Raw genomic sequence first — 26,094 nt, forward strand, 5'->3', positions numbered from 1 at the left:
AACTGTTTGTAGTAGTGTGAACAAGCACTTGTGCACTGATACGCCTGGGCATGTGTGTGCAGTGATGTCAGCTATCTCTGAAACATGACAAAAGATGCTAGCTCTGTGACACAAGGGTGTGGTAACACTTCACCGCCACACTCAGCAAGGGCAGAAGAGAGGTGAGCAGGGAAGCTACCATAAGCACTGGGGAATGCTCCCAGCAGGCCTCTGTACTCCAGGAGTCACAAAGCAACATTAAATTAAACCTGCACCTTGACGGGTGCTCCTGTCACTGCACAGCAACTTCCTGCTTGTTTGTAATAGATCCTCCTGACAGTGGCTAGTGAGGAGAGGGTGCCCCCTCCTTTCTCATCCCAGAGTGGCCACTGAGTAAAGCTATTCACTGCTACAGTTCTTCCACAGGTCACTGTCTCGAACCCTGCATCCCCACTGCTCAACAGCCCAACTCAGTCCCCTGCACCAAATGGCAGCGGTAGGGATGGAAGGAAATCACTATGACACAGAGCTGAGAAAAGCCAGCATAAAGCATTTTATTGCAATAATAAAACTGGAAACTCACATGTAGTGCCAGAGGGAAGGGGTGCTGCAACAGTTTCTCACCACATCACTACACAGGACAGCAGATGGGGGTGAGAGCTGGGAGGAAGAGCCAGGAACGCTGAGATCAGCAGAGGCAAGCATCAAACCCCGGGAGATGCTGAAGCTGCGATGACCAGCATCACTTTCTCAGGAGAACACTCAAGGATGTGTTGTGATGGCCGGGCTTTCACTGGGTGATGGGCTATAAACAGCACCTTCAATTTAAACTTTCAATTGAAGTTTATTAAAATTTAGCAAGTGTTGGAGTCTGGATATTTTGGAGATTATAAAAGTTCTGAAAATCCACTAGAAAAACCACAGGATGTGAGGGGAAAAAAAGGTCAGCCAGGTCGCATAGAAGGCTTCAGAGGTCCCTGCTGGCCAGGGACAGGTACCTGTAGTGTCCAGCATTGCAGGGACGCGGTCAGGTGGCAAAGGCAGAGTAGCTTCAGGAGGCTGGGCAGGGGCTGTGCAGGCGAAGGCTCCCCTGTCCCCACTCCAGTTTGGGCAGCATGTTAATCTAACCCGAGGACGTGTCTCACGTGGGAGACTCATTCAGCCCCGGCAGTGCTGCAGCAAGGCTGCCTAATACATAATAGATACAAATCCCAACCAAAAAATAAAAATAAAAATAAAGACTCTTGCAAACCCTGTCACCCAACACCAACTCCTGCACTGAAGTTGACCTACCACTGTGCTGTTGATACCTGACCACTTCTTCATTGGAAACCTAGACCCAAAACGGAAACAATCTTTTCCCCAAAATGAGAACAAAATAAAACGAGCCACTTGAGGTTTATGGTGTACACTTTAGGTGACCACACATACAAAGAGGCAGGGGAGAGGAAGTAGGGGTGTGAGAAGCAAAGCCGAGGGACAGAACACATTCAGTCGGGCTGCTGTTTGTACAGAGGGCTTAGTGGAACCGCAGGAAAAGCTCCGATGGATTCGTGTGCACGTGCCTGGAGCACCAGACCCCTTCATGGCAGATCTGTTAGGGACAAAACATGAGCGAGTTGCAGCAAGTCAGTATTCTTGGCAGGACAGACCTAATGCTAGCTGCCGTACAGATCTAGATCTGGCTGACCAGTCAGACAACACATGGGCCAGAGGCTTTGCTTTTTCTTGTTTTAAGCCTCAGGAGAGGTCCATCTGAGGAGGTCGCCCATGCCTGAAGTTTCCTGGAATCATAAGGTTTCCAACAGCCAGGAGTCACCAGGGAGTTTTGAAACATCCTAGTGACTGTATCCACCCCGCCCCCAACAGTGACTGATTTTTGAAAGCTATGCTGGTGACTCTCAAGTGTGCTCAGAACCACAGCCCTGCCTCGGTGTCTGTCAGCCCTTTGGCAGTGGGTAGGAGGGCCAGGTCAATGGGAGAAGCAGCCTCTCTCTCTCCTGTCTCCATCCCACAGGCTCACAGAAAACCTATTCCCAAGCCATGCCAACCCTGAGACAATCTCCTCCATCCCCTCCCCAAGTTCAAACAACCCACTTCCTTAAAGCTAACAAAAAGCCGTCACTAAAGATAGCCAGAACAGGACAAAGTCACTGGCAGCTCTGACACTGTCAGGCCAACAACTGCTTGCTGCAAAAACATATTCTCCCCCAGACCGTCTCCGGCCCCTAGTGCCGGGGCAGGAGGGAGAGAGATAAAGGCTGGGCCAGCCTGAACAAGGATGACGATATCACGTCTGTGCTTCAACGACTAACACAAAGGGCCATGTGTCACCAGGACACAAGGTTTGCTTTCCTAAGACATGAGGGAAGAACAAGCAGCCAGGAAATGGGTCAAGTTCCCTAGCTCTCCAGTGCCTGCATGTGACCTTGAGTAAGTTTTTTTCCCTGGGCCTCAGTTTCTACCCCCACGACACAGGAAGGCTGACTTGGGCTGTATGACCCAAGAGCATCCTTGCCACTCCTATGACTGGTAAGCCGTCCTGCTTGCTACGGGTGTTCTGGGCTCACTCCCTGAGACAAGTGGACCAAAATAGCAGCAGCTCTGTGCTATCTGATGGGCAGTGACCATGAACCATGTGGATGGGAGAGCCGCCCACAGGAGGACAGCATATGCCTGTCAGAGGTGCTCTCTTACTAGCTTCAGGAAATACAGGAGAGCGCAGTCCTATTTCCCAAGAACTAAAATGCTGGCACTAACCCTTGGGCTTGTTTCCATGGCCTCTGACCCTCAACACTCTAAGCTTTGTACATGCAAACATGCCACTACTGTCTCGGCCCCTGGCCCCCAACTCCTTATCTAGGCTGGATAGAGGCAGACACGCTGCTGCCATCTCTAGGGGGCCACCCCTTACTCCCCATGACCCACTGGTGGATTCCGTGCTCACATGGATAAACTGATGAGATGCTCATTGAGCAAGAGTGCATGGGAAGAAAGTACTGCAACTCATCCAACGTGGGGAAAGCCAGGAAGGTTACAGCCCTTCAGCATCAAGTTTCCTTACCCAAGAACAGGGAGCTAGGGGAGGCCATTCCTGTCATTCCAGTTTTAGAAGCTCCACGTCAAAGACGAGAGTGGCATGAGGTGGGATGATGCCTGGGTGGCCAGTGGCACCGTAGGCATAATCTGGGGAGATGGTCAGTTTGGCCCTCTGACCCACACTCATCTGTGAAGAGAACAAGAAACAAAGCCTCAGCTGGGTGTCCCGGCTGTGAAGCAGAGCCGCTTACCTGCATAGCCACAGCCACAGCAGCGACTGCAGCAGGCTGGCAGATGCCATGTTGCTACACTGTACTCCAAGAGACCAAGGGAAGTTAAACGCTCTTCAGATCCCTCACTGACACGTCAGGCCCTCCCACCTTCCCACCCAGGTCTCAGTGAGTCTGCTAACACTCCAGCAGACTCACTGTCTCACCCTTCAGTGAATGGTCTGCTACCCCAGACCTCTCCTTAAGAAACACAGCCATTTGTCCCTTGGTACCCACAGGACTGGTTCTAGGACCCCACAGAGACCAAAATCCATGCATGCTTAGGTCCCTTGTGTAAAATGGCAAAGTGCTATGGTTGGTGTTATGGCATCCTAAGCTAAGCTTTTACCCATACACGTGCTGGTTCGTGTCCTGGCTGCTCTATTTCCAATCCAGCTTCCTGCTTATGGCCCAGGAAAGCATTGGAAGATGGCTCAATTCTGGGCCCCTAAAGCCATGTAGGAGGCCCCAGAAGAAACTCCTGGCTCCTGGCTCCTGGCCATTGTGGCCACTTAGGTAGTGAACCAGAGGTGCGGAAGATCTGTCTTTCCTTCTCTCTGTAACTCCACCTTTCAAATGAAAACGAAATGCTGAAAGAGACGGACATGCTAACATAGCTTGATCTTCACACTGAAGGCATGTGTTGAATTAACTTGACTGTATTCTATAATCATGAGCCATTAAAATAATTTCGAGGCTATGATTTTGAGATAAATTATGTACAACATGCTACCATCTGTGAAAGTATTTCTACCTACTGCATAAACAGATAGCATAGGGAAAACCAAACTGCAGGTCAAATCAAGAGAAAAGGAACAGGATAACCCTCCCTTCCTGGGCTTTTCATTCATTTGCTGAGCAAATACTCAATGGAAGTAAGTTGCCTTCACATTGGACAAGGCTGTGAATGAGCTCCAAAGCCCTGGGCTGACAGGAGCACAGACACCTGCCCCTCTCTCCGTCACACCTCATCAAGCCTTCACATGCTGATAACATTACCTCGATGGCCGCGACAGCACTCAGCCCACACAACACATTATTGTTCAGTGCTGGAACAGTCGCAGAAGGGATGTGGCGTGGACAACGGCTGGTGTGAGGGATGAGACAAGGTAAAAAAAGCTGGGCAGGTGTCCCAGGGGATGTAAACCACACGGGTCCCCTGCCTTGCACTGCCAGTCTGCCCTACAGGGGCAGAAACCCAGGCGCCCAGAAGGCTCCTGAAAGCCTAGAGGTTTATTTGGATGAAATTCCGTGACATTTGTAGAGTAAGTAGGACTTTGTGTATTCTGGGAAACAGAGACAAAAATCTTTCATCTTGCTAGATTCCCAATTTTCTGTGGCGGGTGGTCAATACCCTTGGCAACCCACAAGCCAAACACCCCAAAAAGCCCCCTGGGTCTCAGGCCAAAATCTCCCTTTCCTGGTGGAGCTAAGGCAGCACAGCGTGAGACTTAGCTGGACTTCCCAGGGACCCCTGTCTTCTCCTTCTCCTGGGAATTCTCTAGGGTTGGCAGCACAACAGCTGCTTCTGCAACTGGAAAGGCAGGAGGTGAGGAAACACTCAAGACAAACAAAATGACTTTGTCCCAAAGATGACCCTTCCCATATGGCCTGACACAGTGTGGACAGTATGAAGCAAACCAAGGTGACCCCAAGCTGTCATTTCTCACTAAAACTGCCCTTAGGCCAAAAGCCTACCAGGAGGAGCTGGGGGAGGAGGGGAGATGGTCCCTTCCTGTCCTGACTGGGCAAGTACCTTCAAGGCACGGTGCACACCAAGTTCAGCCTATGGCAACACCTGCATGCAGGGAAAATAAAGTCACACGAGGTGAGTCCCGGTCCCCTAACACTGCAGCAGAACGTGGAACATGATCCAGATGCCCATCAGAAGGGCACTGGCCAGACAAATCCAGGCCCATTCTTCTGTGCTGGGACAGAAGGTGTCAAAATGGAAGGATGCGTATAGTGTGTATTTACAGAGGAAAAACAGGACTATGTGTCTGTAGGTAGGCTTAAAGAACCACCACAGCACAAACAACTCTACCAACAGGCATTACTTGCCAGCATGATGGGCAGAGGGATCAGGATAAGAATCTGCCTTTATTATACCTCTTTTGATTTTCTGGAATCACTTTTTAAATGTTCAAAAGTAATTTAAAAGGCAGATCCTAGGAAACACACCAAGACCATACCTGGGCAACCCCTTCTTCCCAGCCTCGGATCACCTCCTGCTTGCCCAGCATAAACTTAAAGGGCTTGTTTCTGTCCCGGGAGGAATCGAATTTCTTTCCATCTTCAAGCATCCCTGTGAAAAAGGGCAGATGTAACATGAGTAATGAGGAGGAAGGCACAGACTGGGCAGCTTAAAGAGCAGCAGCAGCTGCTCCGGCGGCGCTCCCTTCCCAGCCTGCACTGTGCCAGGGGGTACGTCCCAGGCACCTAAGGAGCACTGTGGATGCCATTTGCCCACCCCGCCAAGCAGAGTGGAGTAGCACGGACAGGTAGTCTCTGTGGGTTTCCTCCTTGATTAAGAACTGCAGCCTTCCAGCTTGCCCTGGTCTGAAAGCAAGAAGCGACACCCCTCAGGATGTGATGCCTGACCCACTGCCCTGACTCTGTCCTGCTGGGACACACCCCTCCGCCACTAGCCAGCCTCAGCCTTCTCCTCTGGGTTCTAGAATGAGCCTGTCCATGCTGCTGCTCCCCAGGGACAGGAGAGCCACTTAGTCCCAGGGAGGGCTGCAGCTGAGGGTTTCACAGCCCAAGGTTGGGCCCCTCAGGCAGAGAAATCTTAAAGTGTTCTTATCCTCTGGGAAAACGGAGAGCCCGATGGGAGAGTGGCTGGGCCAGCCAGCTGTAGACACGATAGACACAAACTGAAGGCGCATCAAAACAGCACTGTGTTGTGGGGCCATCTGTGTGTTTAGGGGAGGAGGGAAATCATGACACAGTCTCCACCCAGAAGCAGAGAGGAACCGAGAGCGTTATCACAGCCACCAGACCCCGCGGACTTCAACAAAATAGGAAATGAGGGTGGGGGAGTGGCGGCAGTGCCGCTGTCCCAAGAAAGCAGGTGGGGAGACGGATGTCCTGGACAAACAGGCACCGATGTTGACCGGAACCCGGAGCCTGGAGTTAGGAGCTGAGGAGACAGGGAGAAAGGGCCTGGCCCTGCTCCCAGGCAGGGCAGAACCCGGAGCATGATCGGGAAGTGGGGAGCAAGGATATGTGGAGCCCATTCCTTTATCACAAAACAGTAAGACTAGCTGAAAGACAGGACAGATGGCCGAGCCTGCAGAGTGCAAGAAAAGCTGGGAGAGAACAGGTCTCCCTGGCCATGGTCCCCACTGCACATACCTCATTGACCCTGGTCAGATACATGGAGGGTGATGGCAGACAATGAACAGCCCCAATCCTTAGAACAATCCTCTCCCAGGCCCAGCCAGCAGCTTTCCCACACAGCCTCAGGACACTGCTCCTTGTAACCGCCATGAGGAAATCGACTCCTGGGCTGTGCATGCTGCCCAAAGCCGGCAAGGAGTCAGGCCTGGCTCTAGCAAAAGGCTTTAATTAGCCTAAGAGGGACTTTGAGCCACAAAAGAGATTGAAAACCCGGAAGATCCTTTTTCTGGTCCGTACTCTTTGGAACAGACCTTGGGCTGGAGCCCAGGATTTCCCCCCAGATCTGACAGGCAAGGCAGCAGGTGAGGAAATATCATAGCAGGAGGCTGACATGTGAGGGCAGCCCTAGCGCCGAGTCCTGAACCGTCTGCAAAAGCCGGAGAACCCCAGTCCACAGGAGCCCTAGAACTACGCTGTGGTCTTGACTGATCTTTTTCTAGGGGAACATCCACTCAGCTCTCCTGGGGCAGCTGACAGCCTGGGCCAGGAAATGAACCAGACTCAATCGAAGTCTTCCCTTTGCCAGGATCAGTGTGAGCTGGTGACAGGAATCCATCTGAACACTAAGATCTACTCAATTTAGGCACTACTTCACCCATTGCGAAGTTTCCTGGAGTCTTCCAGGAAGTCCACCCTTCCTGATAAAAAGAGGCACCCAGGACAAAGGCTCCTGTCCTGCCTTCCAGCTGGATGTCATGGAGCGTGCATGCAGTCACAGCAGCCACCGTGTGACCCTGAGGTGGTCAAGCCAATGCCCTGTAGCAGCTCCAGTTACATCCTGAGATGTGGAAACCTTGCTTCAAAACCAAAAACTATAGAGTAACAAAAAGATCAGTGGTGGCACCAGCACTGTGTCTCAGTGACCAAGCCACTGCTTCTAATGCCGGCATCTCGTATCGGACCACCTACTTCAGAACAGGCCACTCTACTTCCCATCTGCTCCCTCCTGATGTACCTGGGAAGGCAGAGGAAGATATACTTGGGCCCTGTCACCCATGTGGGAGACCAGGATGGAGTTCAGTTTCCTGGCATTGGCCTCACCCAGTTCTGACTGTTGTAGCTATCTGGGGAGAAGACGAGCAGATGGAAGCTCTCTCTGTTACTCTGCCTTTCAAATAAATAATTTAACTTAAAAAAATATCAGTAGTCACCAGGAGGGAGGAATGACTACAGGGAACAGAAAGGGTTTTTAGGGCAGTAAAAACAGTGGTGTTCAAGGTCATGAAGTACATGACTGTCCAACCTCAAGGTCAGCTTCAGGGCTGGGAGAGCAGAGGGTCATGCATTTAACATGTGTTTCGTGCTGCTATGGGATTTGGTTAATGGGAAAGGCCATGTGCACAAAGGGCCAGGGGACACATGGGAAATCTCTACTTTCAGTGTTATTGGGAATCTAAAACTGCTCCTTAATGCTCAGGGATGGCACTGGGTGTGGTGTGCCACACTACTGCTTGTGATGCCAGCATCCCCATTACAGTAATGATTTAAGTCGCAGCTACTCTTGCTTCCAAACCTGATGCACCTGTGAGGGTTGCAAATGATAACCCAAGTGCTTGGAACCCGGCCATTCATGGATGGAGTTCCTGGCTCCTGGCTATGGCCTGGTCCAGCCCTAGCTACTGCAGACACTTGGGAAGTGAACCAGTGGATGGCTGTTGTTCTTTTTCTGTTGTTCTGCCATTCAGATAAATAAAGATGTATTTATTTCAAAATTAAAGTTACACAAAGAGAGATTGGCTGTTATCCTCCCCAGATGGCCACAACAGCTGGGGCTAGAAGTCAAGAGCCAGGTATGCCAAGTGGGTGGCAGCGGCCCAAGCACTTAGACCATGTTCAGCTGCTTTCCCAGGCCATCAACAGGAAGCTGGATTGGAAGTAGAGCAGCTGCAACATGAACTGGCACTCAAGAGATGCCAACACCACAGGCAGTGGCATTATCTGTACCTAAATAAATCTTTGAAAGAAAGAACACAATGACACACAATTTATGTCTTAACATACTAATAGGCTATAACACACAGTAAAAAAAAAACAAAACAATGTGTCTACCAAAACAAAAAACAAAAAACAAAAAACCAACAACAGAAAAAACCACACACACCTGTTTCTTGCCAATTCTGAACCCAGCCTCAACCCATGCAGGGTCACAGGATTGCAATGAAAGGCACTGGGCACTGAGAGAATGCTGACCCCTTCCTTTTATTCCTGATCCAACACTGTGCCAGACAACTGTCCGATGTCACCCATCAGTGCTGCTCTGCCTGGAGGGATGGTTCAGCCACCTGAGCAGGACGCAGCCTCCACCTGCTGTGGAGCCAGCCTGGAGGTGGGGATACCAGCCGGTGCCAAGCCTGGGAGTCTTCACGCAATATCAACCCCATCTACTTCCTCGGAAGGAGCAATCTACACAGGGAATCTACACTGGGTGGTGGTGACGGCTGGGGGCCTTAGGCCTCACTAAGGCACTTCCCTGAAGCCCAAGAGTTTCAGGATAGCACAGGATTCAGTGGATGCCATGGGACAAGCCTATGCTGGAAAGGGAGCTTTCCTACCTTGTAGGTGGCAGTGAGAAACCAGCACAGGAAGGAAGGGACACAGGAAGGGGGGAAGCAGGATGATTATCTAAAGTGGGAATTAGCTGGCTGGCAGTAAAAGCAGAAGGATAATAACCCAGACAAACGAGCTGAACATTACAGACAGGAAGATCTTTCATCCTTACTCCCCAAGTGGTTGCAATGGCCGGAGCTGAGCCAATCTCAAGTCAGAAACCAGGAGCCTCTTCCGGGTCTCCCACACGGGTGCAGGGTCACAAGGCTTTGGGCCGTCCTTGACTGCTTTCCCTGACCACAAGCAGGGAGTTGGATGGGAAGTGGGGCTGCTGGGATTAGAATCGGCACCCATATGGGATCCTGGTGCATGCAAGGCGAGGACTTTCGCTGCTAAGCTCCTGCACTGGGCCCTGAACATTGTTTTTTGACACACTGGGCACCCATGACAAAGGGCAGCAAATCCTGAGATGGAAGGCCACATGGTGAGCTCTTCGATGATCTTCCTTCCATCCTCGGGGTTCTCTGAGGCCGGCCTAGAATGGTCAGCAAGCACCCATTAAGTGCACACATTCTAGCAACCCAGTTTTGCTTTTTTTTTTTTTTTTAAAGATTTATTTATTTTGGGCCTGGCACGGTGGCATAGCAGCTAAAGTCCTCACCTTGAACATGCCGGGATCCCATATGGGTGCAGGTTCTGGTCCCGGCAGCTCCACTGCCCATCCAGTTCCCTGCTTGTGACCTGGGAAAGCAGTCGAAGAAGGCCCAATGCTTTGGGACTCTCACCCACATGGGAGACCAAGAGGAAGTTCCTGGTTCCTGGTTTCAGATCAGTGCAGCACCGGCCATTCTGGTCACTTGGGGAGACAAGGCCAGACTGCTCCCAACTAACTTCTAAGAACACATACTGATTCAAAATGGGCCACACACCACCATGTAAATGCTAAACCAAAAAACTTCTGAAAGACATAGGGAAATCTTTGTGATTACGTCAAAAATCCACAAAATAACCTGAACTGCATCAATACTAAAAAATTCTGTGCTTAAACACCATTTATAGATGGGAAAGATAAGCCACAGATGAAGAGAAAACTTCTGCAAAGCATAAAGGATTTGTGAGCAGATCCTTCACTCAGCGAGAGGACAGGCAGGGCAGCACAGGAAGACGCTCAACATTCTCCCTCATCACCAAATGCAAGTGGAACTGCCAGGAGAACCAACACTGGGGACTGGAAGGAGGCAAACTAGCGATGGACCACATGAGGCACTGGGGAGGATGTGAGTGAGCTGAAACTCAGGTCCCACTGCAGGCAGGAGACAATGTAGGAGTCATCCTAGAAAACGTGGGGTAGCTCACACACACCTCCGGTATGACCCAGTCACTCTATTCCTATGGACTTGCCTGCAAGAAGACACAGGCAATGTTGATACCAAGACTCACACACATCTTCAAAGAAACCAACCCAAATCACCAACTGGCAAATGGATAAATAAGCTATATCCACATAGAGAAAATTATTCCACAATAAAAATGAAGTATGGATGCATGGAAGATGTAAACAAATCTCAAAATTACATTGGGTGACAAGAAGCTAGGCAACAGCACACGCCAGATGACTTCATCAGCACAGAACTTGAGAAAATACAAACTAATCTACATGGACAGGAAAGCAGCAGTAAGGAGCGGAGATAGGAAGAGCTCCACAGGGGGACAAAAAGATCCTAAAATGTGAAAAAATGTATACATGAGCTGTTTACTGGCTACCCATCATGCCTCAATAAAAACAGGAAGTCAGCAGCGGCACATGGGAACCAGATGGCACATGGAGGAGCCAGATGGGAACATCCTGTGCACATCTGGCTCCTCCAGCGACCCTGGCAATAGATGAGAAGTCCCACTCTTATTTGGGGAAAGCAGGCTGCAGGTCAATTCCCAGTGGCTGCTCCACTCTAATTCTGGAGATCTTTCTGCCAGGACCTGGAACACTTGAACGTGCGACTGCCTGCCATGCAAGTGCCATCATTTCCTAGAGAAAGCACGCGCTGCAGAGGAGGCCAGCTAGGTTACAGCGCAGACATGCCTGGGCTGCCTTCCATTGGCAGCAGGGATCAATTTCATTTCTGACTGCAGACTACACCTCCCAACTGAGAACCTCCTGGAGAAGACCCTCATCTTAAATATTTGTAACACTTTTTAATTTCAAAAGCAGAGCAAGAGATAAAAGGAGAGACAGAGATCCTCCAACCACTGGATCACTCCCCAAATGGCCCTGACGCCCAGGGCTGCGTCAGGCCAACTCCATTCAGGTCTTCCACGTGGGTGCAGGAGCCCAAGCACTTGGGCAATCTCCCACTGCTTTCCCAGGTCCATCAACACAAAGTAGACCAACTGGGACTTGAACTAGCATTCCACAGGCATTGCAAGTGGCAGCTTAACTCACTGCACTGTAAGCCCTGCTTCTAGCTCTGCTTTCTTGATTTCAGGGATGAATTCTTGACTCTCTGGACTGAATGCAGCTCGAGGTCACAGACTGGGAATCAGTTCTTTGTCCCTGTGGCTCTGGGCTCAGCCCTTGGCACTTGCAATACTGGTACTCAAACACTTCTGGACTTGTTTCAGCTGCATGATTTTTAAACAAGAGGCTTCCACATTTAGGCCTTATTTCCTAAATGGTAAGAGGAACCTCACAGGTAATCTCACAATGGCTGTCCTGATTCTTGGGACCTTCAAGACAGTGCTTCACAGGAAACAAAAGGCAAAATGTAAGCCTGCAGTGCTGGCATCCCAACATGCACACTGGTTCAAGTACCGACTGGTTTGCTTCCCATCGAGCTTGTTGCTAATATACCTGGCAAAGCAGCAGAAGATGGCCCAAGTCCTTAGACCCCCTACACCCATCTGGGAGACCCAGAAGCAGCTCCGGGCTCCTGGCCTCAGCACAGTCCAGCAGAATGGACCAGTGGATGGAAGATCATTCCACCTGTCTCTCCTCTTTCTGTTCGTCTGCCTCTTAAATAAAAATAAATGTTTTAAAAATATTAAAAGAACAATAACCTAAACCTAAATCAAACAAAATGGGCCCGGCACTATGGGTTAACTGGTTAATCCGTTAATCTTCCTTCTGCAAGTGCTGGGATCCCATAAGAGCACCAGGGTATCCCCGCTGCTCCACTTCCCATCCAGTGCCCTGCTTGTGGCCTTGGGAACTGCACCTATGTGGGAGAACCAGAATAAGCGCCTGGCTCCTGGCTTCAGATTAGCTCAGCTCCAGCTGTTGCTGCTATTTGGGGAGTAAGCCTCTAGAGGGAAGAGCCTTCTGTTTCTCCTTGCTGTCAATCTGCCTTTCCAATAAAAACAACATAAAATAACAAAACACCCCAAGCTTCAACCTCAACAAAACCAAAGTTGTTGCTGCTTCGCAAGATCTTCGCAGATCTGCACAGGGAGCCATAGTGCATTCCCACAAAGGTTTAGCTGGCTTCCCTTCCTTCTTCTCCTGTTAGATCCAGAGTCTCCTTCAACCACCTCCTACTTTACAGTTCTGCCAGACTCCTGACTGTCATGGCCCGCAGAGCCTAGGGAGGCGAGGTCCAGAGCAACGCGCCCACTAAGCAGTGTTCAGCTCAGCAGCGGCTCCCGCCAGTGGTTTCTGTGCACAGGTCACATCAGTCCAAGACAAGCGTGAACAGTCAAGGCACGTCAGGAAAAGACACTGCTCAAGAACAGCTACACGCCAGTGAGGTCACTGTGTGTGTAGAGAAACCAATCTGAAAAATCTGGAAAGGCTGGTATTTGGATGACCTCAACACTCCTTGCGCTACTTTTTAAAAAACCAAAGTTAGATTTTCCCAACAACTAGGATGGGAAACTCTAACAGAGTCATATATCCAAGACACTGCAAATGATTTATGTTTGAGTCTGAAACGAAACATCTGGAGAAGCACGTCACTTTGATCATTAACATACCAACCACCCACTTGTTCCAGTCATGAATGGGCAGAAAGATTTTATAGGCAGGCAAGTAGAAGGTATGAATTCAAACCTTATGCCCCACCCCTCCGCCCCCATGGGCCTGTGTGGCTGCATTTCAGTGGGCTCCCGCTCCGGGGTTCTGAGGTGGGTTCCCCATGATGTAACTGCGACAAGCTGTGACAGGAGAGACCACACAGGGAAGAGGGCTCCCCCGGCAATGCTTCCTGTGTGTGTGCTCTGCCATCCACCGCCCTCAGTGACACCAGAACAAGCAGGGAGCCTGATTCTGACTGTCCCCAGACTACGAGCAGAGAGATAAATTGCTTCCGTTCAGAGTGAGCTCCCTCAGGTATCAAAGTTGTGCTAACAGCTGACAGGCCACCCAAAGAGGCAACGAGAGCCCCAACCCAGTGCCCGCTCATTTCCCATGTGCAGGGGCACGCTCCTGAATGTCAGTAAAGGCCTTTAGGTTCTAGTACCCAATGTATGTTCTCAAAGGGAGGGCCCGGATGAGAACAGCCAAGATTCCAGCATCGTAGGCATGTTCTTCCATCTTTCATTTTGACCATAATGTAAGAACCCCCTGCCCCACCGCTATATGTCACAGGGGAGGTATGGGGAGGAGGAACGCTGTTCCAGCGGCTGGCTGGCAACGGCAGGAACAGGTGTTTTGTTGGGTGGAGGTCACGGCCTGAGTCCTGGACCTCCATCGTCTCCCTGCTTCAGTCCTTCCTCTCCTAGTCTGAACTTGACATGACACCCAGATGGAAAGTCTCCAACCTCACTACTTCTCAGCTTGAATTCTGCTGTGGCCTATCATCTCACTCAGAAAAGTAGCTAAGGCCTTTTAAAACTGCCTCCCCTGGTTACTCTTAAGTTCTGTGTCCACCCCAAGGCCTTTGAACTTGCTGTCCCCACCACCAAAACTGCTCTTGCTCAATAACATGGATTATTCATTTTCTTACCTCTTGCACTTTTGCTCAAATGTCACTTTGTCTTTGAGGCTTTTGCTGGTTTATTTAAATTGCCAACCTTTTCCTGCCCCTTCCTTAACCACTTACTAGCTAACACACATTCCTGCTTATTAGTCATATTTATCAGCTGAGAGCAGGGGCTGTTTTCTCTACTTGTCATTTCTCAGCACACAGAACAGTGCCTTGCGCATACAAGATGATCAGTGAAGTCCTTGGGCAAACATGAAAGCCCCCTCCCTCTTTTGCATATAGTCAGGAACTCCCTTCTTCAGTCCTGAGCACCCCAACTCTTGCCACAACAGTCCACACACAATGGCCAGAAAGGAGGGGGTTAAAATCCATACCAGCTTAAGACCTTGAGCTTCAACCTGAGTTGGGAAAATCCAACTTCCCTCTACCAATCAACAAGGCACCACTGTCCCCTCCTATTCTGTCTTGCTGCTCCCTAGTGCACAGAGCAGGTGCCAGCTCTCCCCTCAGCCTGCAAGACTCTCCCCTAGAAGCCACCGAGAAATCTCCTTAAGAGTGAACACCAGAGCCTTTTCTAGCTACCCTTAGTAGAAGCACCTAACTCCATTCTCCTCCAGCACTCTGCTTTATGTTCCCAAGACAGGTACTACCTGATGTGGCACAGGCTCAACTAAGCCCCTTCATGTTTGTCTAATTCACTGGCCATGTTTCTAGTGCCTGGTAATTGCTGCTACTCAACAAATGCTAGGGGAAGGAAAAGGGACTCCATTAGAGAGCAACCCAGAGAGGCATGTGGCAGCCTGCCCCACCCATCTAAGACTCCCCACGCCAGGGGAAGCCACCTCAGCTCCTCTCCCCACCCATCACCTCACCAGCACAGAGACATCCTGCAGGGAGCAGAGGACATAGCCAAAAGACTCAGGGACAGAGGCCAAGGCGAAGTGACCACAGCCGCCCGGAAGCTCAGCAGCGCTCTGGACCTAGAGATGGGGAGCTCTCAGCTTTTCCCAGCCAGAATCCAGAGCATTCTGGGCGCTGGAAGCCCAATCCCAAGGACAAGCCGTCCAGCTACCTTGTAGCAGGATAAAAAAAGAACTTCGATCCACTTGAGGCTGTGCTCACGGTGGCAGACATGTGGCCTGCTGATCTGAAAGGAACTGAGACCTAGCTGAGCCAGGGCATGCTCCACCACAAGGATGACGCAGCTCCGGAGACAGGGAGGGGCCGTGGGAACCTCAGATCCTTGAGGCACTTCCTGGGTGGACACACTCCCATGGCAAGGCCTACTAGGGCCATGCTCCTAGGAGATGCTTAGCTGGTGCCACCTCATCTTCAGGCACCTCCGGTAGGGCAGGTCTCTCCCTGAGGCCTTGCTCACTCCCATGCCATGCACTGCTGGAGGTCACAGCCGCCAGTGGCACTTAACACCTCCACAGGGTAACACTGAAATAGTGCTGGCACCCTGGCATGGTGGAGGACAGACTGGAACCACCCTGCTTTTGCTGCCTTCTCTGGATCCGTCCCTATCATGTGGCCAGGTGACCAGCACACTCACAGGACTCCAACCCAACCCCGTGAGGTCCTCTCAGGCCCTGCAACCATCACAGCGGTCCACATGAGACTCTCACATGGAGCCCAGTACAGCCGAGCAGGGCAGGGTGGGCTGCAGACACAGGCAACTTCCACTGTGTGCAGCAACAGGGAACATACACCTGAGGCAGTCAGGCAGAGCAGAGGAGCCCTAGGGTCACCATGGGACTTCCCTCTCCCTTCCTGGGCTTCCTGCTTTTGAAGACATCTCTGTCCCTCCCACTCTCGCCTCTTAATGATAACCATCCTTCTGCTCCCGTTCCCTGCAGATGATTCTGTTCCCAGTGACTTAAAAGGCTTTTACTGCTACAGATGAGATCTCACAGCACCTACCCCCCTCCCTGGCCCACACACACCCACAGGGGAACAAAGGCGCCTGCCCGGCGGCTCCAGGACCGTCCCCTCTGTGACCAGGAGACAGCCGGTTTCTCACTAAGGCGTCTTTGTAGAGCTTATCAAAATGAAATTAAAAAGAGAGCGAGCGAGCTTTCTGTGCTCATGCAGCCAGGCCCTGCTGCTGTTCTGGGAACATGTGGGTGGGTGCCACCGCGAGGCAGACACAGGCTTGAAGAGGCACTGGGAGCCTGATGGGGTTCAGAGTCCCACAGCCATCTGTTCCCTTAAGCAGACACCCCAGACATGCTGGACGGGACACCTGCCCAGGGCCAGGCACCGTGAACCGGGGCCCTGCCTCCCAGCTGCTGTCGGGCCTGGCCAGTCACATCAGAACACAGGGAGGCGAGGGTCGGGGGCACCAACATCACTGAGCACCCTGGGGTTCTCGTGAGGCCACTTACCAACTGAGGGTGGCAGCAGATACCTCCTCACCCCGCGAGTCCCCATGGGGGACTGGAATGAACTGCCCACTCACCCCACCTCTGCAGCAACTGGCCTCATCCATCTCATCAGAATCAAGTGTTCCCTCCACTAGATGGACCGCCCAGGCCCCAGGCTCAGGTGCTTTGCTATTGAAATGTCAAACTCCCTTTGCAGTTTCTTTCACAGCCAGAGACGCCCCCCTCCAGTGGCAGCCTTTTTAAGGTTCTAGTCCTCCACTCCTTCCACCTCCCGCTCCCATTTCTACCCATGGAGAGGGGCCAGAGACACAAAGGGGCACAGGCAGGGGGGATGTGAGCTGCCTTTTGTCCCTTCCCAGTAAAAGTCCTTTCCTTGCAGACCTCCCTCCCCTCCCCAGGATCTGAGAGAGAAGGGCAGAGCTTATCCCTGGGCAGCTGGGTCAGAACCACCCAGGAGGAGGCAGAGGAGGAAAAAGGGCGGAAGGGAGAAGCAAAAAGCAGAGGAAAGAGGAGGAGGACCAGAGGAAGGCAGGGAGGGAGAGAAAGGGGGAGAAGGAGGGAGGGGAAGGTTATTCATATCAACAACTGCGCTACACCAATCGCTCCCTCCTCCCAGGGCCAACAGCCATGGAGTCTGCGCCAGCTCAACCCCTCCGCCCCCCTCCAGGCCAGGAGGACCTTGTAAGGGCAAGGAGTAAAATGATGGTCCCAAGACATCCAATTCCAATGCCCGAATCCTGGCTGGGCTCTGGCCTACCCTCCCGGTGCCTCCAGGGTCCCTGTCTTTAAAATGGGCATGACAAAGATCACTGCTCCTAGAAGGGCGGGACAGCTTTCCAGGAGCCTGCGCCACCACTGCCACTGAGGCTTGCTTTGGATTTAAAAATGGACTCAAAATGGGCCAAGGAATAGAACCAGGCCGGTCTATTTCCTCCCAGACCTGGCTGAGCCCAAGAAATGACTTGAGAAGTTGGCCACTCACCTCTTCACCGCGAGTTTCTGAGTTGTGAGAGATGAGGGGCAGCTGGCCCTCCTCAACTCCCCGTAAGCGAGATAGGGTTTCAGCTGGAGCACGGAAAGGCTACACATCCCTCCCCGGGGTCCCTGGCCAGGGCTCTACCAGTCCGGCATCGCGTGTGACCTTGGGCAAATGACTGTCTCGCCCCAGCCTCAGTTTCCTCATCTGTGCAGTGGGCACAATGGCAGCTAGGTAAGCCTCGCCCGCAGTCAGCACTCAGCACCCGCCGGCTCGGACCCTCCCGGGTTCGGGAGGCCCAAGGCTGCCCCGAGCCGGGGCGCAGCCACCGCCCAGGCCTCCGCCTCGGGCCACGCGGGCCTCGCCGCCGCCACACCCCGGGTCCCCCAGGCCGCGCCGGCCGGCCGCAGGCTGGGGTGTGAGGCCTGGGCTCCCCACCCCAGTCCCGCCAGACTCACCGGTGTAGTGCACCACGCAGGTCTGGCCGCGCTTCGGGAAGGTGCGTCCTGCAAAGACAAGACGGACGGGCACGGTGAGCGGCATGCGCGCGGCGGCGGCACCCGGGTCCGCCCACGCGGCTACTCACCGTCTCCGGGGGAAATGGTCTCCACCTGCACTCCCATGGCGGCGGCGACGGACGCTGGGCGGGCGGCGAGACGGGCAGCGTGCACCGAGCGCGGACCTGGCAGCAGCACCGCGACTCGGCTCTTCCCTCCGCGCGTCGCTGCGCACGCGCGCGCCCCCGTACGCCCCGCCCTGCGTGCGCGGCCCCGTCGGCGCGCGCACGTCCCGGAAACCCAGGGCTTTGGGTTGAGGGGGACCGGAAGCCCGGAAGCCCCGAGGCCTCCGGATGCAGCTTCCCCCTCTGCACCTGCCTTTGTGCTGCGCTTAACGAAGTTTCCGCCTCTGGAAAGAGGAAGTGGGGGTCCGCCAGTTGCCACCTTGGAGCTGGTTTATAACCCAGGCCCCGAGTCAGTCATCCTGTAAAGAGGCTAGTTGTCTAAAGTCAGTGCACTTGCTGGGCACCGTAGGAGCATTAATGCATAGTCAAGGGCCCCAACTTTGCTTTTGGTCACTGGAGAAGGAGCCAGTATTTACAGTGCCTTGAATGAGTACATGTCCTCTTCGGCCCAGATTCATTGAAAACATTACAGATGTTCTGGAACACCTATTGTATGCCATTGGGGCCCAGAGAACAATACTCTCCCAAATACGACTTTAATTTCCGGTATCCTAAACATTTCCTCTGGAGGAAATGCTTATAGGGCTTCTGCCCACCCGAGGTAGGGAGTGTCTCCTTGGCATTCCTGTATGTACACGAGGGCCAGACTGAAAAGGGCACAACCCAGTTACTTCCATTCCTTGTGTTCCTACACTTAACTCCCATTATCAGCTCAAGAAAAAGGAGAGAAGCCACCACTGGGCAGACCTCGCGCTAGCCCCGAGCTCATTCAAATGTCGAAGACTGTTTCTACAAGCTCATCTCTCTCTTGCTCCTGGATATCCGTTGTCCCCAATCACTGTTGTAGTCCTTCACAATTACCTACAGTTCCTTTTTCTCCCAGACCCTACAGAAAGGGCCTGTGTCAGCTCCTGATGTTAGGCTGCGAGAGGAGCTGTTGCACTCCTGTGAGTTTTCACTGTGCTGTGATTTCCACGCCTCCTTTTGCATATTAATAACTCTGACTCCGTTTTTCCCTACCTCATCTTGGTTCGGGTCTGTGAACCTTGAGAGCTGGAGGGGCATTTCCTTTCACCCCCGTGATGTTGTGTGCTAGGCATTGGGGTTACAGCAGTGAAGGCCACAGGAAGACCTCACAGGAATTAGATTCCGAGGTAGGGTGGACAATCAAATGATCGCATAGATCCCTGTAGCTTTCACATCTCACAGATGGATGGCAAGACAGTGAGATGTGGCCTGTTGTACGAAAGCTGTGTGATGGAGCTGCTTGGCCTACCCTATAGCGTGTTGCAGCATTTCCTGGAATTAGCCAGTTTGCCAGTTTCTGAAGGTGTTGACCAGCTGTGTGTGTGTGTGTGAGAGAGAGAGAGAGAGAGAGAGAGAGAGAGAGAGAGAGAGAGAGAGATATTTATGGGACCAAAAGGAGTAGTACAACTAGAGGCACAGGGACCCTGAGGGAGTGTTACAACGCAGCCTGGGACCTGGGTGGTGGTGGACTGATCGTTCCCTGCTTTCTCTGTGTTGCTCTTGTGGGTAACATTTTAACTGTGACCCATTTTAACTGACGTTCTTTGACATTTTTCCCCTCCTATATGCCCCTGCCCTAATCTCAGTGAGTTTGTGAGTGCTTTGACATTATTTTGTTTTTGTTTTTTATAATGTTCACTGGAACAGAGGCTATAACAGAAACCACACTGACAATAGTTGAAGTGAAACAGAAGTGGCTGTCTCCTGTGACCTTGGGAAGCAAGTGGTTCTGTGTAGGTGGAGATTCCCCAGGCTGCTTCTCCGTGGACTACTCCATCCTTGGGAGCCTGCTCCCATGGGGGTATGGGAACCAGGATAACCCTCCCACGTGGTTTGTCCCAGCTGGTGGAAAGGAAGTAAAGAGGCTCGCGGGGGACACCTTCTCTTTCCTGTAAGAGCAAGGCCGAGAAGGTGTGCATCTTTGGCCTCACTGACTGCAACTGAGTGGTATGGCCACATGTAGCTGTGGTTATCTCAGGGTCTTCATTCTGGGTGAACACATGGCCAACTGAAAACCAGCAGTTCTGGGCCGATAGGAGGGAAGCAGGGACACTGAGGCCAGCCAGGGCACTGTCCTTGCCACTTAGAGAAATCGGACTGTGGAGTAGATAGATGATGGAGAAAGAGCATCCCGGACCAAGAGTGCTCCTGTGTCTGCTGCTCCCTGAAGGCCCGCAGGGTAAGGCTCACCACTGGGGGTTTACTCCTCGCTCTAGGTGTAGGACACAGTGGGTCTGCAATGCCAGCATCTCCTGTGAGTGCTGCTACAAGTCCTAGATGCCCCACTTTTGATGCAGCTCCCTGCTAGTTTATCTGGGAAAGTAGCAGAAGATGACCCAAGTGTTTGTGTCTTTGTCACCCACATGGGAGATCCAGATGGATGTCTAGGCACCTAGCTTCTCCCTGGCCCAGTCCTAGTTGTTGCAGCTGTTTGGAGAACAAACCTGTAGATGGAAGATTCTCTTTCTCTTTCCTTCATTACTCACTGTAACTCTTTCAAATAATTTTTTAAAGGATTATTTATTGGACAGTGACTTAACGCACTGACTTAGCGGCTAAAGTCCTCGCCTTTAATGAGCCAGGATCCCTAATGGGCGCCGGTTCTAATCCCGGCAGCTCCACTTCCCATCCAGCTCCCTGCTTGTGTACTGGAAAAGCAGTTGAGGACGGCCTGAAGCCTTGAGACCGTGCACCCGCATGGGAGACCTGGAGGAAGTTCCTGGCTCCTGGCTTCAGATTGGTGCAGCACCGGCCGTTGTAATCACTTGGGGAATGAATCATTGGATGGAAGATGATTCCGTCCTAAGGGTCCTAAGGCTTTGTGTTATCCTCTGTTGTTTTCTCAGGCCACATGCAGGAAGCTGGATGTGAAATGGAGCAACTGATATAAGAAGCAGTGCCCATAGGGGATCCTGACACTTGCAAGGTGAGGATTTAGCCACGAGTCACTGCACCAGGCTCCCAAATAAATCTTTAAAAAAAGAGAGATTTATGAGATAATTGCAATATTTGTGTCATTTTTGCATTGACATTTGTTGATTGAATCCCATATGAGTTGAGATTGTCCTGTTTATCCATCAAGTAACTTTGGGTTATCTCAGACGTTTTGAATGCCATGAAATAATATTCAGAATCTTTTTAAAGATCCTATGAAGAATATCTTTGTTTTAGGAATTGATCAGATGCAGCTCGGGCTGTTAGTTCCAGCTCCCCTTGTGTGGGTTGTGGCTTGAATGTCAGCTCTATTTTTAAAATCTTTCCAGTGCCACTTGGATCTGTGTCCTGTACATGCCACTCAGTGGTAGATCTGGGACCTGGGCAGTAACAGATCCCTTAGTTAGATTCGTAAGGTTTTTAGGGTTTATATTTACACAGGCAAAACATGTGGATAAACCCATAAGTTCTTATTTTTTTAAGATTCATTTATTTTTATTACAAAGTCAGATATACAGAGAGAAGGAGAAACAGAGAGGAAGATCTTCCATCCAATGATTCACTACCCAAGTGAGCCGCAATGGCCGGAGCTATGCTGATCCAAAGCCGGGAACCAGGAACCTCTTCCAGGTCTCTCACATGGGTGCACGGTCCCAAAGCTTTGGGCCATCCTCAACTGCTTTCCCAGGCCACAAGCAGGGAGCTGGATGGGAAGTGGAGCTGCCAGGATTAGAACTGGCGCCCATATGGGATCCTGGCGCATTAAAGGCGAGGACTTTAGCCACTAGGCCACGCCGCCGGGCCCAACCCATAAGTTCTTATCAACACTATCAGGTTAATTTCCTAAGCTCCCCTGTGATTTCAGTACATCTTGAGGGTTCCCCTTCTTGGGACTCAATCCAGACTAAAGCCATTGGTCCAGCTGCCTCCCAAGGCTGTCCTTGCATTTGGATCTAAGTGGTAAGTAAACAGAGAGAAGGTAAAAGCAAGAGTAGTTTGCCCTGTCCTCTTGGGACCCTCGTTCCTCTGGTTTGGAGACACTTGCCCTCCCTCTCAGCTTCAACCCTTGCAAGTGCACACCATTCTTTATTGTTGCCCTCATGACAGTTTCTTGGGGCTTTGGGTGCAAGCAGATGGAAAACAAACCGACCATGGGGAATTTCCCCCACTGTGGCCATGAAGAAGCTGTTTCATGCTTCTCTCCCCACAGTTAGCAGGCTGCTCATGTGTTGTCACACTCTTCCCTGCATTTGCTGGTTTTAAGATGCATTGAGTCTATGAAAGGTAAACTCACATCTGGCTTAGTGGTATTTCAGATTCTGGTTTTGTCCTCCAATCTATCTGCTACGGTTTATTTTCTAGAGTTTTTTAGCACCTACTCCAGGCATTTTGTTCTGAATTTGTGGGTGTAGTGTGCTTACCCCATCTCTTATGAATCAAGCCCTAACTCCCTGGACTCGTACAAAGTTCCTCTGGGACTAGCATTGTGGTGCAATAGTTTGAACCACTTGTTGCAAGGCCAGCGTCCCAAATCAGAGTCCTGGTTAAGGTCCTGTCTGCTCCACTTCCAATCCAGCTCCCTGCTAAATGCACCTGGGAAAGCAGCAGAAGATGGGCCTGGAATTTTGGTTGTTGCTACCAATGTGGGAGACCTGGATGGAGTTCCTGGCTCCTAGTTTCAGCCTGGCTCTAACCCAGCTAAGGAGGGGACCAGTGGAAGATCGCTCTCTCTCTCTCTTTCCTTCTTCTCTCCCCCATTCTGTCTTTAAATGAAGAAGCAGAATATTTTTAAAAACTCAAATTAAAATGAAAAACCTCTTTCCAGAAGTTAAGAGTGGGGAACAACAAAATGTGTTCAAAATGTTAACAGTTGGGGAATCAGAGTGAAAACTATCATGGAATGTATTAATACTATTTTATTTGTCTTTTTTTTAAAGATAAGAATTATTTATAAAAAGACATTTAAACTCTAGGAATAACCAGTGTGTTCATCAGAGAAAGTTGATAATTAAACAAAAGCATTAGCAACAACAGCAAAATTTATTTTCATTTAAAACCATGTCTCAGGGCACAGCGTGGTAGCCTAGTGGCTCAAGTTCTCACCTTGCACACTCAGAGATTCCATATAGACACTGGTTTGTGTCCTAGCTGCCCCACTTCCCATCCAGCTCCCTGCTTGTGGCCTGGGAAGGCAGTCGAGGATGGTCCAAAGCCTTGGGACACTGCACCAGGAAGAAGTTCCTGGCTTCTGGCTTTAGATTGGCTCAGATCCGGCTGTTACAGTCACTTGGAAAGTGAATCAGTTGTCGGAAGATCTTTCTCTCTGTATCTCCTTCTCTCTGTATATGTGCCTTTCCAAGAAAAATAAATAAATCTTAAAAACACAAAAACTCTCTGCAGGGGAAATACTGAAACAGCTCCTCAGAGCTTGCCTCCCCTCTCCCTTCCCATGAGTCTAAAGTAAAGGCTTGCATTCCTCTTAGACGGTGAGCCTTGGGCATTCATATGAGACCCATGGAGAGGTGGTTGATGTAGGAGGGCTAAGGAAGGAGTTATGGGCACAATGGCTCAATTAGCATGATGGCTAATCCTTCCCATTGCAAGTGCCGGGAGCCCATATGGGAATTCCATATGTTTGGAATCCTTATCCCTGTGGGGGCAAGAACTTGGAATGAAAATTGAGATACTTATGCCCACAACAGTGTTCTGTCTGCTATTAATCTGAGCATCTGTGGATGTGTTTGTGACTGTGTTGCCCTAAATGTAATGTCTTGAAAAAAAAAAAAACAACAGTTTGTTCCTAAGTTTTCAACCTGAGCTGGGTTTTCGGGGGAGGCTAGTCTATATTCCATGCAGTATCACCTGGGGCAGCTCAGAGCCTGGTTGGCTGAGGTCATCTGAAGGCTCTCTTGCTCACACATCTGGCAATGGATGTAGACTGTCGCTGGGACCTCAGCCAAGTCTACTAGATGTTGTCTTTGTCAGTTCCAGTGTAGATGGATTGTTTAAACAATAGGCATCCAGTTCTCATAGTTCTGGAAGCTGGGAAGTCCGAGATGAAGGTGCTGGAAGATTCCGTCCTTGGTCTCACTCTTCTTCCTGGCCTGCAGATGGCTCTGTTCTCATTGCGTCTTCAGACAGCAGAGGAAGGACGTTCTGGTGTCTCTTCTTCCTCCTCTTTTTCTTATTCAAGGTTTGTTTATTTGACACACAGAGTTACAGAGAGAGACACACACACATACACACACACAAAGGTCTTCCAGTCATTAGTTTGCCCCCTGAATGATCACAACCAACAACTTAGGCTGGACCATACAGAAACCAGGAGTCTACACATCCGTCCACATCTCCCATATGGGTGCAGGGGCCTATGTACTTTGGCCATCTTCTGCTGCTTTCCCAGACACATTAGCAGGGAGCTGGAGCAGAAGTGAAGCAACCAAAAATATACCCGTATGGGATATTAGCATTGCAGGTAACAGCTTAACCTGCTGCACCACAGTGTTGACCTTCGTTTTCCTCTTTCACAAAAACAGAAAACAAGAGCTGGCTTTGTGATAGAACAGGTTAATCCACTTCTGATCCAGCTGCCTGGGAATGTGCCAGGGAAAGCAGTGGAGGATGGCCCAAGGACCTAAGCCCCTGCCGCTCACTTGGGAGACCTGGAATAAGCTACTGACTCCTGGCTTGGACTGACCCGGCCCCAGCAGGTGCAGCCATCTGGGGAATGAATCACTGGATGGAAGATCTCTGTCTCTCCCTCTGTGTGTGTAACTCTTTCAAGTAAATAAATCTTTTTTTAACAAGCACTAAACCAAGCCTAGGCTCCGCCTTCATGACCTAATCTAAACCTAACCACCTGCGTTAGTTCCCACCTCCTAATACCGCTGCATTTCAATGATGGGGCTTCACTAGATGAGTTTGGGGGTGGGCCCAGACATTCAAGCCAAACCAGCCGGAGCTTCTATATGTGCCTTCTTCATGTCAGCGTGGCAGCAGGTTCCAATAGGTAGGGTCCCAAGTGGAAGCTGGAACACATTTTATGACCCAATCTTGGAAGTCACGTAGAATTACTTCTTCCATGGTCAACTACTTTTCCTCACCCATCAGATGAGAGGAAAGGGAAGGTATTGTCCAAATCACATCTTTCACATCTTTTCACAGGTGGGGGTGGTTGCACTGCCCAGACACAGGATTTAAGCAATTGCTGAAACATGAAGGTACCTCCAAAACACTTACTAAATGACAGTGTCCCAAGCTCCTCATTGCCCTTCTCCCTTCCCTCCTTTAGAAGCTCCTGCCCTAAAAGGCACCACCTGAGGAGGTGATATCCTAGCTTAGTAGGGACCCTGGGAACCTATTCCAGCTTAGGGCCAAAATCCATCATTGATATTACTCTGTTAATGGTTAAATCTCTTGCGTGTCACCTCTGGCATTGAGAATTCCCCTTCTGGCAGGCTCCCCTCCTGGCAGGGGTCTGAAGACAGCCTGCATGCCCCACCTAAGGCACATGGCTTTACTGCCCAGGGTGGCCTTGTCCCCCTCATCCTCACCCTGTTCCTGTTCTCCCGTTATCCTGTAGCCCTGCGTTCCCCAGGACCTGTGCCCTCCATAGGGAACCTGGAGTCGGAGACGTTGGCCCACCTGCCTCTCTCCCTTTGGGACTCCCACCCTTTTCCCTTGGCGGAACATCTCCGTCCCATCCTCATTTCCCCAAGGTCACTGCCTCACGACTCTTTCCTTGGGATTGTGACACATGTAGAAAGAGATGCTAGCATGTTCCTGAGGCAGAATTCTAAAAATACTATCCTTGGGCCTGACACGGTGGCCTAGCGGCTAAAATCCTTGCCTTGAATGCGCCAGTATTCCATATGGGCGCCGGTTTTAATCCTGGCAGCTCCACTTCCCATCCAGCTCCCTGCTTGTGGCCTGGGAG

General features: G+C 51.1%; 1 protein-coding gene across 1 annotated transcript; it reads right to left on the reverse strand.

The window, feature by feature from the left end:
* Positions 1–509: 509 nt before the first annotated feature.
* On the reverse strand, positions 510–18,261 carry FKBP1A (FKBP prolyl isomerase 1A). Its single transcript, XM_004585687.3, has 5 exons — positions 18,102–18,261; positions 17,974–18,021; positions 5,480–5,592; positions 3,044–3,205; positions 510–1,573 (listed from the first exon to the last, which is right to left on the reverse strand). The coding sequence occupies exons 1-4, from the start codon at positions 18,136–18,138 to the stop codon at positions 3,077–3,079; spliced, it is 327 nt and encodes a 108-aa protein (XP_004585744.1). The 5' UTR covers positions 18,139–18,261; the 3' UTR covers positions 510–1,573; positions 3,044–3,076.
* Positions 18,262–26,094: the final 7,833 nt, after the last annotated feature.

Source organism: Ochotona princeps, chromosome 22 (genome assembly GCF_030435755.1).
Source record: "Ochotona princeps isolate mOchPri1 chromosome 22, mOchPri1.hap1, whole genome shotgun sequence".
Taxonomy (NCBI): Eukaryota; Metazoa; Chordata; class Mammalia; order Lagomorpha; family Ochotonidae; genus Ochotona; species Ochotona princeps.

Excerpts from the sequence above, each read along its gene's own strand:
- FKBP1A (XM_004585687.3), bottom strand. The coding sequence starts at position 18,138 with ATGGGAGTGCAGGTGGAGACCATTTCCCCCGGAGACG. Across the intron at positions 18,022-18,101 it reads GACCATTTCCCCCGGAGACG|GACGCACCTTCCCGAAGCGC; the intron begins GTGAGTAGCCGC and ends TTGTCTTTGCAG. Across the intron at positions 3,206-5,479 it reads GGGAAGAAGGGGTTGCCCAG|ATGAGTGTGGGTCAGAGGGC; the intron begins GTATGGTCTTGG and ends TTCTCTTCACAG.